The 15,942-nt window shown below is 40.7% G+C and overlaps 1 protein-coding gene across 1 annotated transcript in view; it reads left to right on the top strand.

Annotated features, from left to right (window-relative positions):
- zcchc24 (zinc finger, CCHC domain containing 24) overlaps positions 1–15,942 on the top strand; it is a 74,008-nt gene that overhangs the window by 55,798 nt on the left and 2,268 nt on the right. Inside the window, exon 3 of the mRNA XM_046358365.1 lies at positions 9,936–10,100. Within this exon, the coding sequence (XP_046214321.1) occupies positions 9,936–10,100 (165 nt within the window). The remainder of the gene's footprint in view (positions 1–9,935; positions 10,101–15,942) is intronic.

Here is a 15,942-nt window from a genome sequence, read left to right as displayed (position 1 = left end):
GAACGAAATAACCAGGACAACTGAAATCTACCGTCAAACTCAGGGTTTATTTATAAACACACGGTAATGGGGGGAGCAGGAAAAGGGGCTGAGCTGGACCCAAGGAAAGAAACAATAAGTATACAAAAACACCCTTAAGCTAGACTAGACTACTTTAACAACAGCTAACTAACTAACCAAAAATACAGTGGGTGGTCCGCCCAGTTCTAACTAGTGTATTTAACAAAGTCTACCTACGGGTAGTGTATGCCCATGGGCGACTTGTCTTGGTTCCCCCTTTTACCACCAGCAATCAAACAAACACCATAACCAAAAACAATACTCACAGGTGATGACAAAGTGCTATGGAGGTGCTCAAACAAAAGAGAGGTTCATACACAACAAGAGAGGTTAATACACAACAAGAGGTTAATACACAACAAGAGAGGTTAATACACAACAAGAGGTTAATACACAACAAGAGAGGTTAATACACAACAAGAGAGGTTAATACACAACAAGAGAGGTTAATACACAACAAGAGGTTAATACACAACAAGAGAGGTTAATACACAACAAGAGAGGTTAATACACAAGAAGAGAGGTTAATACACAACAAGAGAGGTTAATACACAACAAGAGAGGTTAATACACAACAAGAGAGGTTAATACACAACAAGAGAGGTTAATACACAACAAGAGAGGTTAATACACAACAAGAGGTTAATACACAACAAGAGAGGTTAATACACAACAAGAGAGGTTAATACACAACAAGAGGTTAATACACAACAAGAGGTTAATACACAACAAGAGAGGTTAATACACAACGAGAGAGGTTAATACACAACAAGAGAGGTTAATACACAACAAGAGAGGTTAATACACAACAAGAGAGGTTAATACACAACAAGAGAGGTTAATACACAACAAGAGAGGTTAATACACAACAAGAGAGGTTAATACACAACAAGAGGTTAATACACAACAAGAGAGGTTAATACACAACGAGAGAGGTTAATACACAACAAGAGGTTCATACACAACAAGAGAGGTTAATACACAACAAGAGAGGTTAATACACAACAAGAGAGGTTAATACACAACAAGAGAGGTTAATACACAACAACAAGAGAGGTTCATACACAACAACAAGAGAGGTTAATACACAACAAGAGGTTCATACACAACAAGAGAGGTTAATACACAACAAGAGAGGTTAATACACAACAAGAGGTTCATACACAACAAGAGAGGTTAATACACAACAAGAGAGGTTAATACACAACAAGAGGTTCATACACAACAAGAGAGGTTAATACACAACAAGAGAGGTTAATACACAACAAGAGAGGTTAATACACAACAAGAGGTTCATACACAACAAGAGAGGTTAATACACAACAAGAGGTTAATACACAACAAGAGAGGTTAATACACAACAACAAGAGAGGTTAATACACAACAAGAGAGGTTAATACACAACAAGAGAGGTTAATACACAACAAGAGAGGTTAATACACAACAACAAGAGAGGTTAATACACAACAACAAGAGAGGTTAATACACAACAAGAGAGGTTAATACACAACAACAAGAGAGGTTAATACACAACAACAAGAGAGGTTAATACACAACAACAAGAGAGGTTAATACACAACAACAAGAGAGGTTAATACACAACAACAAGAGAGGTTAATACACAACGAGAGAGGTTAATACGCAACAAGAGAGGTTAATACACAACAACAAGAGAGGTTAATACACAACAAGAGAGGTTAATACACAACAAGAGAGGTTAATACACAACAAGAGAGGTTAATACACAACAACAAGAGAGGTTAATACACAACAAGAGAGGTTAATACACAACAAGAGAGGTTAATACACAACAACAAGAGAGGTTAATACACAACAACAAGAGAGGTTAATACACAACAAGAGAGGTTAATACACAACAAGAGAGGTTAATACACAACAACAAGAGAGGTTAATACACAACAACAAGAGAGGTTAATACACAACAACAAGAGAGGTTAATACACAACAACAAGAGAGGTTAATACACAACAAGAGAGGTTAATACACAACAAGAGGTTAATACACAACAAGAGGTTAATACACAACGAGAGAGGTTCATACACAACAAGAGAGGTTAATACACAACAAGAGAGGTTAATACACAACAAGAGAGGTTAATACACAACAAGAGGTTAATACACAACAAGAGGTTAATACACAACAAGAGAGGTTAATACACAACAACAAGAGAGGTTAATACACAAGAAGAGAGGTTCATACACAACAACAAGAGAGGTTAATACACAACAAGAGAGGTTCATACACAACAAGAGAGGTTAATACACAACAAGAGAGGTTAATACACAACAAGAGGTTAATACACAACAAGAGAGGTTAATACACAACAAGAGAGGTTAATACACAACAAGAGGTTAATACACAACAAGAGATTCATACACAACAAGAGAGGTTAATACACAACAAGAGGTTCATACACAACAAGAGGTTAATACACAACAAGAGAGGTTAATACACAACAAGAGAGGTTCATACACAACAAGAGAGGTTAATACACAACAAGAGAGGTTAATACACAACAAGAGAGGTTAATACACAACAAGAGAGGTTAATACACAACAAGAGGTTAATACACAACAAGAGAGGTTAATACACAACAACAAGAGAGGTTAATACACAACAAGAGAGGTTAATACACAACAAGAGAGGTTAATACACAACAAGAGAGGTTAATACACAACAAGAGGTTAATACACAACAAGAGGTTAATACACAACAAGAGGTTAATACACAACAAGAGAGGTTAATACACAACAAGAGAGGTTCATACACAACAAGAGATTCATACACAACAACAAGAGAGGTTAATACACAACAACAAGAGAGGTTAATACACAACAAGAGAGGTTAATACACAACAACAAGAGAGGTTAATACACAACAACAAGAGAGGTTAATACACAACAAGAGAGGTTCATACACAACAACAAGAGAGGTTAATACACAACAAGAGAGGTTAATACACAACAAGAGGTTAATACACAACAACAAGAGAGGTTAATACACAACAACAAGAGAGGTTAATACACAACAACAAGAGAGGTTAATACACAACAAGAGAGGTTCATACACAACAAGAGAGGTTCATACACAACAACAAGAGAGGTTAATACACAACAAGAGATTCATACACAACAACAAGAGAGGTTAATACACAACGAGAGAGTGAAACACAGCGACCTACAGACATGGCATTTACAGAGAGATTCAGCTCTAGAGCAAACAACTGATGGGGTTTTTAAACCAAGGGAAAGGAACTGTGATTGGGTAGGAAACAGGAGGAGATGTGTCTTCTGATTGATGATTGGATTGGTGACTGATTGGGGAGTGATGATTTTCACCTGTGAGGGGAGAAGGAGAGAAAAGAAACACACACACACAGGATACTTGTATGGTGTTCTGCACCTATGGTGTTCTATGGTGTTCTATGGTGTTCTGCACCTATGGTGTTCTATGGTGTTCTGCACCTATGGTGTTCTATGGTGTTCTGCACCTATGGTGTTCTATGGTGTTCTGCACCTATGGTGTTCTATGGTGTTCTGCACCTATGGTGTTCTATGGTGTTCTGCACCTATGGTGTTCTATGGTGTTCTGCACCTATGGTGTTCTATGGTGTTCTGCACCTATGGTGTTCTATGGTGTTCTGCACCTGTGGTGTTCTATGGTGTTCTGCACCTGTGGTGTTCTATGGTGTTCTGCACCTGTGGTATTCTATGGTGTTCTGCACCTATGGTGTTCTATGGTGTTCTGCACCTGTGGTATTCTATGGTGTTCTGCACCTGTGATATTCTATGGTGTTCTGCACCTATGGTGTTCTATGGTGTTCTGCACCTGTGGTATTCTATGGTGTTCTGCACCTATGGTGTTCTATGGTGTTCTGCACCTGTGGTATTCTATGGTGTTCTGCACCTGTGGTATTCTATGGTGTTCTGCACCTATGGTGTTCTATGGTGTTCTGCGCCTGTGGTATTCTATGGTGTTCTGCACCTATGGTGTTCTATGGTGTTCTGCACCTATGGTGTTCTATGGTGTTCTACACCTATGGTGTTCTATGGTGTTCTGCACCTATGGTGTTCTATGGTGTTCTGCACCTATGGTGTTCTATGGTCTTCTGCACCTGTGGTATTATATGGTGTTCTGCACCTATGGTGTTCTATGGTGTTCTGCACCTATGGTGTTCTATGGTGTACTGCACCTATGGTGTTCTATGGTGTTCTGCACCTATGGTGTTCTATGGTGTTCTGCACCCATGGTGTTCTATGGTGTTCTGCACCTATGGTGTTCTATGGTGTTCTGCACCTATAGTGTTCTATGGTGTTCTGCACCTATGGTGTTCTATGGTGTACTGCACCTATGGTGTTCTATGGTGTTCTGCACCTATGGTGTTCTATGGTGTTCTGCACCTATAGTGTTCTATGGTGTTCTGCACCTATGGTGTGTCTGTATCTGTCTCTGTAGCTCTGTATCTGTCTCTGTAGCTCTGTATCTGTCTCTGTAGCTCTGTTTTCTTTTGCTCTGTCTCTGTAGCTCTGTCTCTATTCACAATCCATTCAGGATTATCTGTAGTCATGGTAGAATCCACATGAAGGTAAAGGTGTTTAAAAAACACATTACATTTCTATGTACAATTTATGTAGAACAGGTCTGTGAGAGCCAGAAATCTTGCTTGTTTGTAGGTGACCAAATACTTATTTTCCACCATAATTTGCAAATAAATTCATTAAAAATCCTACAATGTGATTTTCTGGATTTTTAAAATCCTTTTGTCTGTCATAGTTGAAGTGTACCTATGATGACAATTACAGGCCTCTCTCATCTTTTTAAGTGGGAGAACTTGCACAATTAGTGGCTGACTAAATACTTTTTTGCCCCACTGTAAATGAATTTGTCCCAATACTTTTGATCTTTTGGTAAAATGAGGGGGACTGTACAAAAAGTGCTGTAATTTCAAAACTGTTCACCTGATATGGATGTAAACACCCTCAAATTAAAGCTGACAGTATGCAATTTAACCTCATATTCAAAAAAACAAATGTCTCACTGTCCCAATACTTTTGGAGTTCACTGTACATCTCTCTCACTTTCTCAACGTTAATCCTTCTCTCTCCTTCTCTTTCTTTACCCCTCTGTTTATGTCTCTATCTGTCCCTCTCTCCTCGCTTTCTCTCTCTAGTCCACTTTTTACTGTCAGAACTCACTGTTTTTATTTCTCTTCATTAGTCCTGTGATCTGTCTACGGAAGGTTCTGTGTAGGAACTGTGAGTAGGAGTACAGGACGGGAAACTGTTACTGCATCGAGGCTTTCCAGTCTGTCTCGGGAGTGTATGAAAACCTGTCTGTGTAAGGTAATGGGGACGTGTGTGTGTGTGTGTGTGTGTGTGTGTGTGTGTGTGTGTGTGTGTGTGTGTGTGTGTGTGTGTGTGTGTGTGTGTGTGTGTGTGTGTGTGTGTGTGTGTGTGTGTGTGTGTGTGTGTGTGTGTGTGTGTGTGTGTGTGTGCGTGATGAGTCACAGCCCTGCCCGCTGTGGTGTGGTTTTCAGGATGTAGCTGACTGCATAGCCAACTGGTTTGGTAGTGAAACTCCCTCCCCTGTGGACACACACACACACACACACACACACACACACACACACACACACACACACACACACACACACACACACACACACACACACACACACACACACACACACACACACACACACACACACACACACACACACAGTCTGTTCCATCTAAACACTCTGACCCTTATCTATGCACACAAGGGTCAGAGGCAGGGACATAAACAAACATTATCTGCTGCACAGACACACACACATATCTTTAAGTTATTTTTGATCATTTGCAAACCCCATATTATTATGCACAAAGTCCCCACTCTCGGCTGTCTTCTTTGTTGTTGATGCTAAAACCCATAAGAACTGGATCTGAGCACTGTCCTCTACTGACTCTAGTGTCACGGTCCTCAAATGGTCCCTATCTAACTGACACAAGATGTTTTTACTACATTCATCCCCTAGTGTTTGTGTTCTCAAGTGGCCACTGGAATGCATGGCTTTGTGTACCAAATGGCACCCTATTCCCTACATTGTGCACTACATTTGACCAGAGCACCATGGGTCCTGGTCAAATGTAGTGCACTCAAAAGGGAATAGGGTGCCATTTGGGACTGAGCCTGAACCTCTGGTCATCTGTGGTCTCAGACCTCCGTGACAGGCGTGGTGTTTTAGACAGACACTAACGATGTCCTCCCACTGTGTTGATCGACACCAGCATTGCCCAAAAAAATTATTAAGAACTAACACCTCACACTTTTTTTCACCCCTACTAGCATTGAATTTGCTGATAGCTACTTTATTGAGGGAAAATGTACTTACTATGACTGAGATATGTGGTTGTCTCACTTAGCTATCTTAAGATCAATGCACTAACTGTAAGTCGCTCTGGATAAGAGAATCTGCTAAATGACTACAATGTAAATGTAAATGCAACAACAGTCTTACTGAGGTCTGCAGACTTCGTTCCATGTTGGCAGTTGTTCACAACAAGAAAATCAAATGTGTTTGTGTGTTTGTCATTGTATGGAAGTGTGAGGAATTTATGTTAACCATGTGACCTGAAGAGGAAAATAACTCTGGTCCCCAGTTCTATCACATGACCAGGGAAAAATCCTGGTCCTACTTTTAAACACCTTTTTATATGGTTGTGGTTCTTCACTCGTTGGCTGTGGAGAACAAAGAGTTTTCTGACCATGTGACCAGACGAGGAATAACTCCAAGCCCTAGTTCTGTATAATAGCTGGTCTGGTACCACAGGCTATGTCCCTGCCTCACCCCCCACTCTGCTGGTGTTTTGAGTTGATCTGAAATGTGGTCAGAGCGTAACCAATCCAGCTCAGGCTGTCTTTACTGTAAACACTGTATCATGTGCATCTGCTGGCCCAGATACAGAGACAGAGATACAGAGACAGAGCTACAAAGACAGAGACAGAGCTAGAGAGACAGAGCTACAAAGATGGCGACAGAGCTAGAGAGACAGAGCTAGAGAGACAGAGCTACAAAGACAGAGACAGAGCTAGAGAGACAGAGCTACAAAGATGGCGACAGAGCTACAAAGACAGAGACAGAGATACAGAGACAGAGCTACAAAGACAGAGACAGAGCTAGAGAGACAGAGCTACAAAGATGGCGACAGAGCTAGAGAGACAGAGCTAGAGAGACAGAGCTACAAAGATGGCGACAGAGCTAGAGAGACAGAGCTAGAGAGACAGAGCTACAAAGATGGCGACAGAGCTAGAGAGACAGAGCTAGAGAGACAGAGCTACAAAGATGGAGACAGAGCTAGAGAGACAGAGCTAGAGAGACAGAGCTAGAGAGACAGAGCTAGAGAGACAGAGCTACAAAGATGGAGACAGAGCTAGAGAGACAGAGCTAGAGAGACAGAGCTACAAAGATGGAGACAGAGCTAGAGAGACAGAGCTAGAGAGACAGAGCTAGAGAGACAGAGCTACAAAGATGGAGCCAGAGCTAGAGAGACAGAGCTAGAGAGACAGAGCTACAAAGATGGAGCCAGAGCTAGAGAGACAGAGCTAGAGAGACAGAGCTAGAAAGACAGAGCTAGAGAGACAGAGCTACAAAGATGGAGCCAGAGCTAGAGAGACAGAGCTAGAGCTATACACCTCTCTACCACCCTACACCCTACACATCTCTCCACCTCTCCACCTCTCTACCACCCTATAGACCTCTCCACCACACTACACCCCTCTCCACCACCCTACACATTTCTCCGCCATCCTACACACCACCCTATCCACCACCCTGATTAGTTGACTAGTTGAATCAGGTGTGATAGTGCTGGACTGGAACAAAATAGTGCATTCTTATGAGAGCAGTGAGTATTTTATTAGGCTACAGTAGGTTTTAGTGCAAGGTGATTTGCGTCTGATGGGTGGGGTTCAGATTCTAACGTGACATAAGCCAAACGCATCAACTGTCAGCCACTGGGAGTTTAGCCAACACCAGTCAAGCCCCCTAATTGGTTAGTTTTGGCAGGACGTATGCACGTGTGGTGATTTATCCCCGTTATGGCATCAATCGTTCTTTTATATGCCACACTAGGGGAATAAAATGTCACTTTTACTCCTTGTTGCTGTTGTAGTGGCCCGGCCTAGATGAGCCACTGCCAGTATGAGTCTGTGTCCCAAATGGCACCCCATTCCCTACATAGTGCACTACAGAGCCATATGGACTCTGGTCAAAGGTAGTGCACTATATAGAGAATAGGGTGCCATTTGGGACGCAAGCAGTATATTCTCAGTACGATGAGTAAGAGCCCCTCCCAGGGATATTGGCCTCTCGCGAGCCTTATTTCATTGCTGACGGAGTGGGTGTGTTGTGTGTGTTTAACAGAGTGCATGTTTAAGGCCGAAATGCCTTCTCCTCACTCAGTATCAGTTTCTCAATTCATTCAGTGTTACAATATTTATAGGAACATACTGTATGACATGCACACACCACCCAAAAGAACAAATCAATATGCATAGGAACATACTGTATGACATGCACACACCACCCAAAAGAACAAATCAATATGCATAGGAACATACTGTATGACATGCACACACCACCCAAAAGAACAAATCACCATCCTTAGGAACATACTGTATGACATGCACACACCACCCAAAAGAACAAATCAATATGCATAGGAACATACTGTATGACATGCACACACCACCCAAAAGAACAAATCACCACCCTTAGGAACATACTGTATGACATGCACACACCACCCAAAAGAACATATCAATATGCATAGGAACATACTGTATGACATGCACACACCACCCAAAAGAACAAATCAATATGCATAGGAACATACTGTATGACATGCACACACCACCCAAAAGAACAAATCACCATCCTTAGGAACATACTGTATGACATGCACACACCACCCAAAAGAACAAATCACCATCCTTAGGAACATACTGTATGACATGCACACACCACCCAAAAGAACAAATCAATATGCATAGGAACATACTGTATGACATGCACACACCACCCAAAAGAACAAATCACCATCCTTAGGAACATACTGTATGACATGCACACACCACCCAAAAGAACAAATCAATATGCATAGGAACATACTGTATGACATGCACACACCACCCAAAAGAACAAATCACCATCCTTAGGAACATACTGTATGACATGCACACACCACCCAAAAGAACAAATCAATATGCATAGGAACATACTGTATGACATGCACACACTACCCAAAAGAACAAATCACCATCCTTAGGAACATAAAAGAACAAAAGAAATATCAATATGCATAGGAACATACTGTATGACATGCACACACCACCCAAAAGAACAAATCAATATGCATAGGAACATACTGTATGACATGCACACACCACCCAAAAGAACAAATCAATATGCATAGGAACATACTGTATGACATGCACACACCACCCAAAAGAACAAATCAATATGCATAGGAACATACTGTATGACATGCACACACCACCCAAAAGAACAAATCAATATGCATAGGAACATACTGTATGACATGCACACACCACCCAAAAGAACAAATCAATATGCATAGGAACATACTGTATGACATGCACACACCACCCAAAAGAACAAATCAATATGCATAGGAACATACTGTATGACATGCACACACCACCCAAAAGAACAAATCAGGAAAGACAGAGGGTAGCATGGATAAAGTTCACTTTTTGCATCAGTCTGTTGTCTCTTTTGGGTTCTCTGACTTTAGCCCAATTGATATAGCTTAAACTACCATCTAAACCTCTCTGTCTTGTAATCCCAGGCAAGGCCTAAAGGCGAGGGTCTAACTCCGTACCAGGGGAAGAAGAGGTGTTTTGGAGAGTACAAATGTCCCAAGTGTAAGAGGAAGTGGATGAGTGGCAACTCCTGGGCCAACATGGGACAAGAATGTATCAAGTGCCACATCAACGTCTACCCACACAAGCAGGTAGGACAACATGTGTGTGTGCGTGTGTGTGCGTGTGTGTGCGTGTGTGTGCGTGTGTGTTTGTGTGTGTGTGCATGTTTCTGTGTCTGCATTTATGTGGGTGTGTGTGTGCGCTCGTGAGATCTGTGTATGTGTGTGTATGTGCGTGTGTGTTTGTGATAGAATTCCAAAATTGCGTAGCTGGTCCGCACTCAAAAAAAAGATTCAAGGTTTCTTTTTAATATTTATTTAATTCAGGGGTAGGTTGATAGACGATCTTGTATGTTGTGACGAAATACGCAGTGTGTCCTTAATCATTATTACAACACACTCAGAATATGGTTTTGATGCTACGTCACCTCAACCTCTGTAGTCAGGGGTTGGAAGGGAGAGCATGTAAATTGAGCCAGTGGGCTCTGGTCAAAAGTAGTGCACTATATAGGGAGTGGGTGCTATTTGGGACACAATTGTCGCTGCTTACAGTTTCTAGGCTGTTCCCAACATGCCTGATTTAAAATAGAGTAAGATAAAGAGTGCTTCAGAGTGCGAGTGCTGGTCTAGGATCAGTTTGCATTTTAGATCACAATGATTAAGATTATTTGGACAGGGGGGAACTGATCCTAGATTGGCAATCCTACAGTACTCTGAGACACCTTGTGAATATGGGCCCAGAGCTCTGTCACTTGTAAATTATTCATCTCAACAGGAATACATTCCAAGAAATGGTTTAAGTATTCTCAACAAAAATATAAATGCAACATGTAAAGTGTTGGTCACATGTTTCATGAGCTGAAATAAAACATTGCATACATCATTCTATTCTGCCGGTACAGCGTATAACCGGTACAGCGTATAACCGGTACAGCGTATAACCAGCCGGCTGTATGTTGATAATGTCGTCGTTCAGCCTCGAGTCCGTGAAGCATAAGATATTACACTTTTTAATGTCGCGTTGGTAGTTTAATCGTCCGCATAGATCATCAATTTTATTCTCCAAAGATTACACGTTTGCTAGCAGAATGGAAGGCAGTGGGGGTTTATTCGATCTCCTATGAATTCTCAGAAGGCAGCCCGCCCTCTGGCCCCTTTTTCTCTGCCTTCTCTTTACGCAAATCATGGGGATCTGGGCCTGTTCCCGAGAAAGCAGTCAGACTAGTCAGACTCGTTAATGCAACAAAAAAGATTCTGCCAGTCCGTGGTGAGTAATCACAGTCCTGATTTCCAGGAGTTATTTTCGGTCATAAGAGATGGTTGGCAACATTATGTATAAAATAAGTTGAAAAAACGATATATAAACGAACGAAAAAAACACAATTGTTTGGGGGCACTTAAAACGTCTGCCTTCCTCTTCTGATATTAAAGGGCAACCTGGGATTGCATTTCTCCAGCCCCATCCCACCAAGTGGCGAGGTGACCACTTTGTTCTCAAATCGACCTCTAGTCCCTACCCACAATTCTTGAACTTTTTGAGATCTGAGAGGATTGGATAGCCCTGGTCAAAAGCAGTGCACTATATAGGGGATAGGATGTAATTTGGGATGATGACATAGTATAACTACCTAATCCTCTTTGATCTATGCAAGTGCATAGGCCATAGGGGCTAGGGGATAAGGCTTAGGGGCTAGGGGATAAAGCTTAGGGGCTAGGGGATAAGGCTTAGGGGATAGGCCTTAGGGGATAGGGCTTAGGGGATAGGGCTTAGGGGTTAGGAGTTGCTTGTTGCTGTCACGACTTCCGCCAAAAGTCGGTTCCTCTCCTTGTTCGGACGGCGTTCGGCGATCGACATCACCGGTCTTCTAGCCATCGCCGATCCACCTATTACTTGACGTGCATTTAACCCTCTGTTCCCCCCATGTCTGTGTGAGGAAGTGTTTGTTGTAAAGTGTATGTGAACTTCAGACTGGTTTGCGACAGGTTATTTCAACCCGTATTTTGTTGTTCTGGGTGCAGTTTGTGTTGCCAACCGGTTGTTACCAGGTTCTGCTCTCCTGCGCCTGACTTTCCTGCAGCCAGTCACACACCTCTTACAGTTGCTTTGGGTTTGGACGTGCAGCAATAATTTGCATGGCTCTTCATCCATTCTCCATTTGCATTGAAGGTTCCGCTATACTGTAGCTATGGTTACAGTCACAACAACAAAATAGACATACAGATAACTAACTGTACGTCAATGATAGAATGCTTCAAGTAATATCAGGCGACTTCCCCAGATCAAACGGATGATGCGAAAGTATCACGTCACCATGAAAGGGCAGCAGTCACAGTGATTATTCTCACCAAAACGGCAGAGAACAGTCTCCGTTCAATGGAACGAGCTGGTGGGAAAAGCTCTTTTCCCTCTCTCTCTCTGTGTGTGTGTGTGTGTGTGTGTGTGTGTGTGTGTGTGTGTGTGTGTGTGTGTGTGTGTGTGTGTGTGTGTGTGTGTGTGTGTGTGTGTGTGTGTGTGTGTGTGTGTGTGTGTGTGTGTGTGTGTGTGTGTGTGTGTGTGTGTGTGTGTGTGTGTGTGTGTGTGTGTGCGCATGGTGTTGTGGCTAGAACCACACTTGCGGGCAAATTCCTCACATTTGCAATCTCACCCACTTCACATGTTTCACGATGTCAGCGTTTGAGAATGGACAGCTAACCCCCACGTACTGTACAAAACACACACACACACACGACTTTGGTTTCTGATTCCCAGATTTGCTTTACTGCAAGTCTTCATGTCCTCAACAGTTTCTGTTAGGTGCAGAGTCCTGACCTTCACAATAGCATCAAATACTGTACTACATTAATGCCAGGCAGACCATTTCAGTCCTACGAGTCAGAGGGAAACAATCAGATTAACAATCACAGATGAGTTACATATATCCTCTATAGTCTTCTATAACCTCTATCTGCTCTAAAGTCTTCTACAGTCTTCTATAGTCCTCTATCTGTTCTATAGTCTTCTATAACCTCTATCTCCTCTATAGTCTTCAACAGTCTTCTATAGTCCTCTATCTGTTCTATAGTCTTCTATAACCTCTATCTGCTCTATAGTCTTCTACAGTCTTCTATAGTCCTCTATCTGTTCTATAGTCTTCTATAGTCTTCTATAACCTCTATCTGCTCTATAGTCTTCTATAACCTCTATCTGCTCTATAGTCTTCTACAGTCTTCTAGATCCTCTATCTGTTCTATAGTCTTCTATAACCTCTATCTGTTCTATAGTCTTCTATAGTCCTCGATCTGTTCTATAGTCTTCTATAACCTCTATCTGTTCTATAGACCTCTATAGTCTTCTATAACCTCTATCTGCTCTATAGTCTTCTACAGTCTTCTATAGTCCTCTATCTGTTCTATAGTCTTCTATAACCTCTATCTGCTCTATAGTCTTCTATAACCTCTATCTGCTCTATAGTCTTCTACAGTCTTCTATAGTCCTCTATCTGCTCTATAGTATTCTATAACCTCTATCTGCTCTATAGTCTTCTATAACCTCTATCTGTTCTATAGTCTTCTATAGTCTTCTATAACCTCTATCTGCTCTATAGTATTCTATAACCTCTATCTGCTCTATAGTCCTCTATCTGTTATATAGTCTTCTATAGTCTTCTATAACCTCTATCTGCTCTATAGTCTTCTATAACCTCTATCTGCTCTATAGTCTTCTACAGTCTTCTATAGTCCTCTATCTGCTCTATAGTATTCTTTAACCTCTATCTGCTCTATAGTCTTCTACAGTCTTCTATAGTCTTCTATCTGTTCTATAGTCTTATATAGTCTTCTATAACCTCTATCTGCTCTATAGTCTTCTATAGTCCTCTATCTGTTCTATAGTCTTCTATAACCTCTATCTGTTCTATAGTCTTCTATAACCTCTTTTTGTTCTATAGTCTTCTATAGTCTTCTATAACCTATATCTGTTCTATAGTCTTCTATAACCTCTATCTGCTCTATAGTCTTCTACAGTCTTCTATAGTCCTCTATCTGTTCTATAGTCTTCTATAACCTCTATCTGTTATATAGTCTTCTATAACCTATATCTGCTCTATAGTCTTAAATAGTCCTCTATCTGTTCTATAGTCTTCTATAGTCCTCTATCTGTTCTATAGTCTTCTATAACCTATATCTGCTCTATAGTCTTCTACAGTCTTCTATAGTCCTCTATCTGTTCTATAGTCTTCCATAACCTCTATCTGCTCTATAGTCTTCTATAGTCTTCTATAGTCCTCTATCTGTTCTATAGTCTTCTATGGTCTTCTATAACCTCTATCTGCTCTATAGTCTTCTACAGTCTTCTATAACCTCTATCTGTTATATAGTCCTCTATCTGTTCTATAATCTTCTATAGTCTTCTATAACCTCTATCTGCTCTATTGTATTCTATAACCTCTATCTGCTCTATAGTCTTCTACAGTCTTCTATAGTCCTCTATCTGTTCTATAGTCTTCTATAGTCTTCTATAACCTCTATCTGCTCTATAGTCTTCTATAGTCCTCGATCTGTTCTATAGTCTTCTATAACCTCTATCTGTTCTATAGACCTCTATAGTCTTCTATAACCTCTATCTGCTCTATAGTCTTCTACAGTCTTCTATAGTCCTCTATCTGTTCTATAGTCTTCTATAGTCTTCTATAACCTCTATCTGCTCTATAGTCTTCTATAACCTCTATCTGCTCTATAGTCTTCTACAGTCTTCTATAGTCCTCTATCTGCTCTATAGTATTCTATAACCTCTATCTGCTCTATAGTCTTCTATAACCTCTATCTGTTCTATAGTCCTCTATCTGTTATATAGTCTTCTATAGTATTCTATAACCTCTATCTGCTCTATAGTATTCTATAACCTCTATCTGCTCTATAGTCCTCTATCTGCTCTATAGTCTTCTATAGTCTTCTATAGTCCTCTATCTGTTCTATAGTCTTCTATAACCTCTATCTGCTCTATAGTCTTCTACAGTATTCTATAACCTCTATCTGCTCTATAGTCTTCTACAGTCTTCTAAAACCTCTATCTGTTCTATAGTCTTCTATAACCTACATCTGCTCTATAGTCTTCTACATTCTTCTATGACCTCTATCTGTTCTATAGTCTTCTATAACCTCTATCTGCTCTATAGTCTTCTATAACCTCTATCTGCTCTATAGTCTTCTACAGTCTTCTATAGTCCTCTATCTGCTCTATAGTATTCTATAACCTCTATCTGCTCTATAGTCTTCTATAACCTCTATCTGTTCTATAGTCCTCTATCTGTTATATAGTCTTCTATAGTATTCTATAACCTCTATCTGCTCTATAGTATTCTATAACCTCTATCTGCTCTATAGTCCTCTATCTGCTCTATAGTCTTCTATAGTCTTCTATAACCTCTATCTGCTCTATAGTCTTCTATAGTCTTCTATAGTCCTCTATCTGTTCTATAGTCTTCTATAACCTCTATCTGCTCTATAGTCTTCTATAGTCTTCTATAACCTCTATCTGCTCTATAGTCTTCTATAGTCTTCTATAGTCCTCTATCTGTTCTATAGTCTTCTATAACCTCTATCTGCTCTATAGTCTTCTACAGTATTCTATAACCTCTATCTGCTCTATAGTCTTCTACAGTCTTCTATAGTCCTCTATCTGTTCTATAGTCTTCTATAACCTACATCTGCTCTATAGTCTTCTACATTCTTCTATGACCTCTATCTGTTCTATAGTCTTCTATAACCTCTATCTGTTCTATAGTCTTCTATAGTCTTCTATAACCTCTATCTGTTCTATAGTCCTCTATAGTCTTCTATAACCTCTATCTGCTCTATAGTCTTCTACAGTCTTCTATAGTCCTCTATCTGTTATATAGTCTTCTATAGTCTTCTACAACCTATATCTGCTCTATAGTCTTCTACAGTCTTCTAT

This window comes from Oncorhynchus gorbuscha, linkage group LG08, assembly GCF_021184085.1.
Source record: "Oncorhynchus gorbuscha isolate QuinsamMale2020 ecotype Even-year linkage group LG08, OgorEven_v1.0, whole genome shotgun sequence".
NCBI lineage: Eukaryota > Metazoa > Chordata > Actinopteri > Salmoniformes > Salmonidae > Oncorhynchus > Oncorhynchus gorbuscha.
The sequence above is the reverse complement of the archived record's forward strand: the minus strand, read 5'-3'. Positions and strand labels throughout refer to the sequence as shown.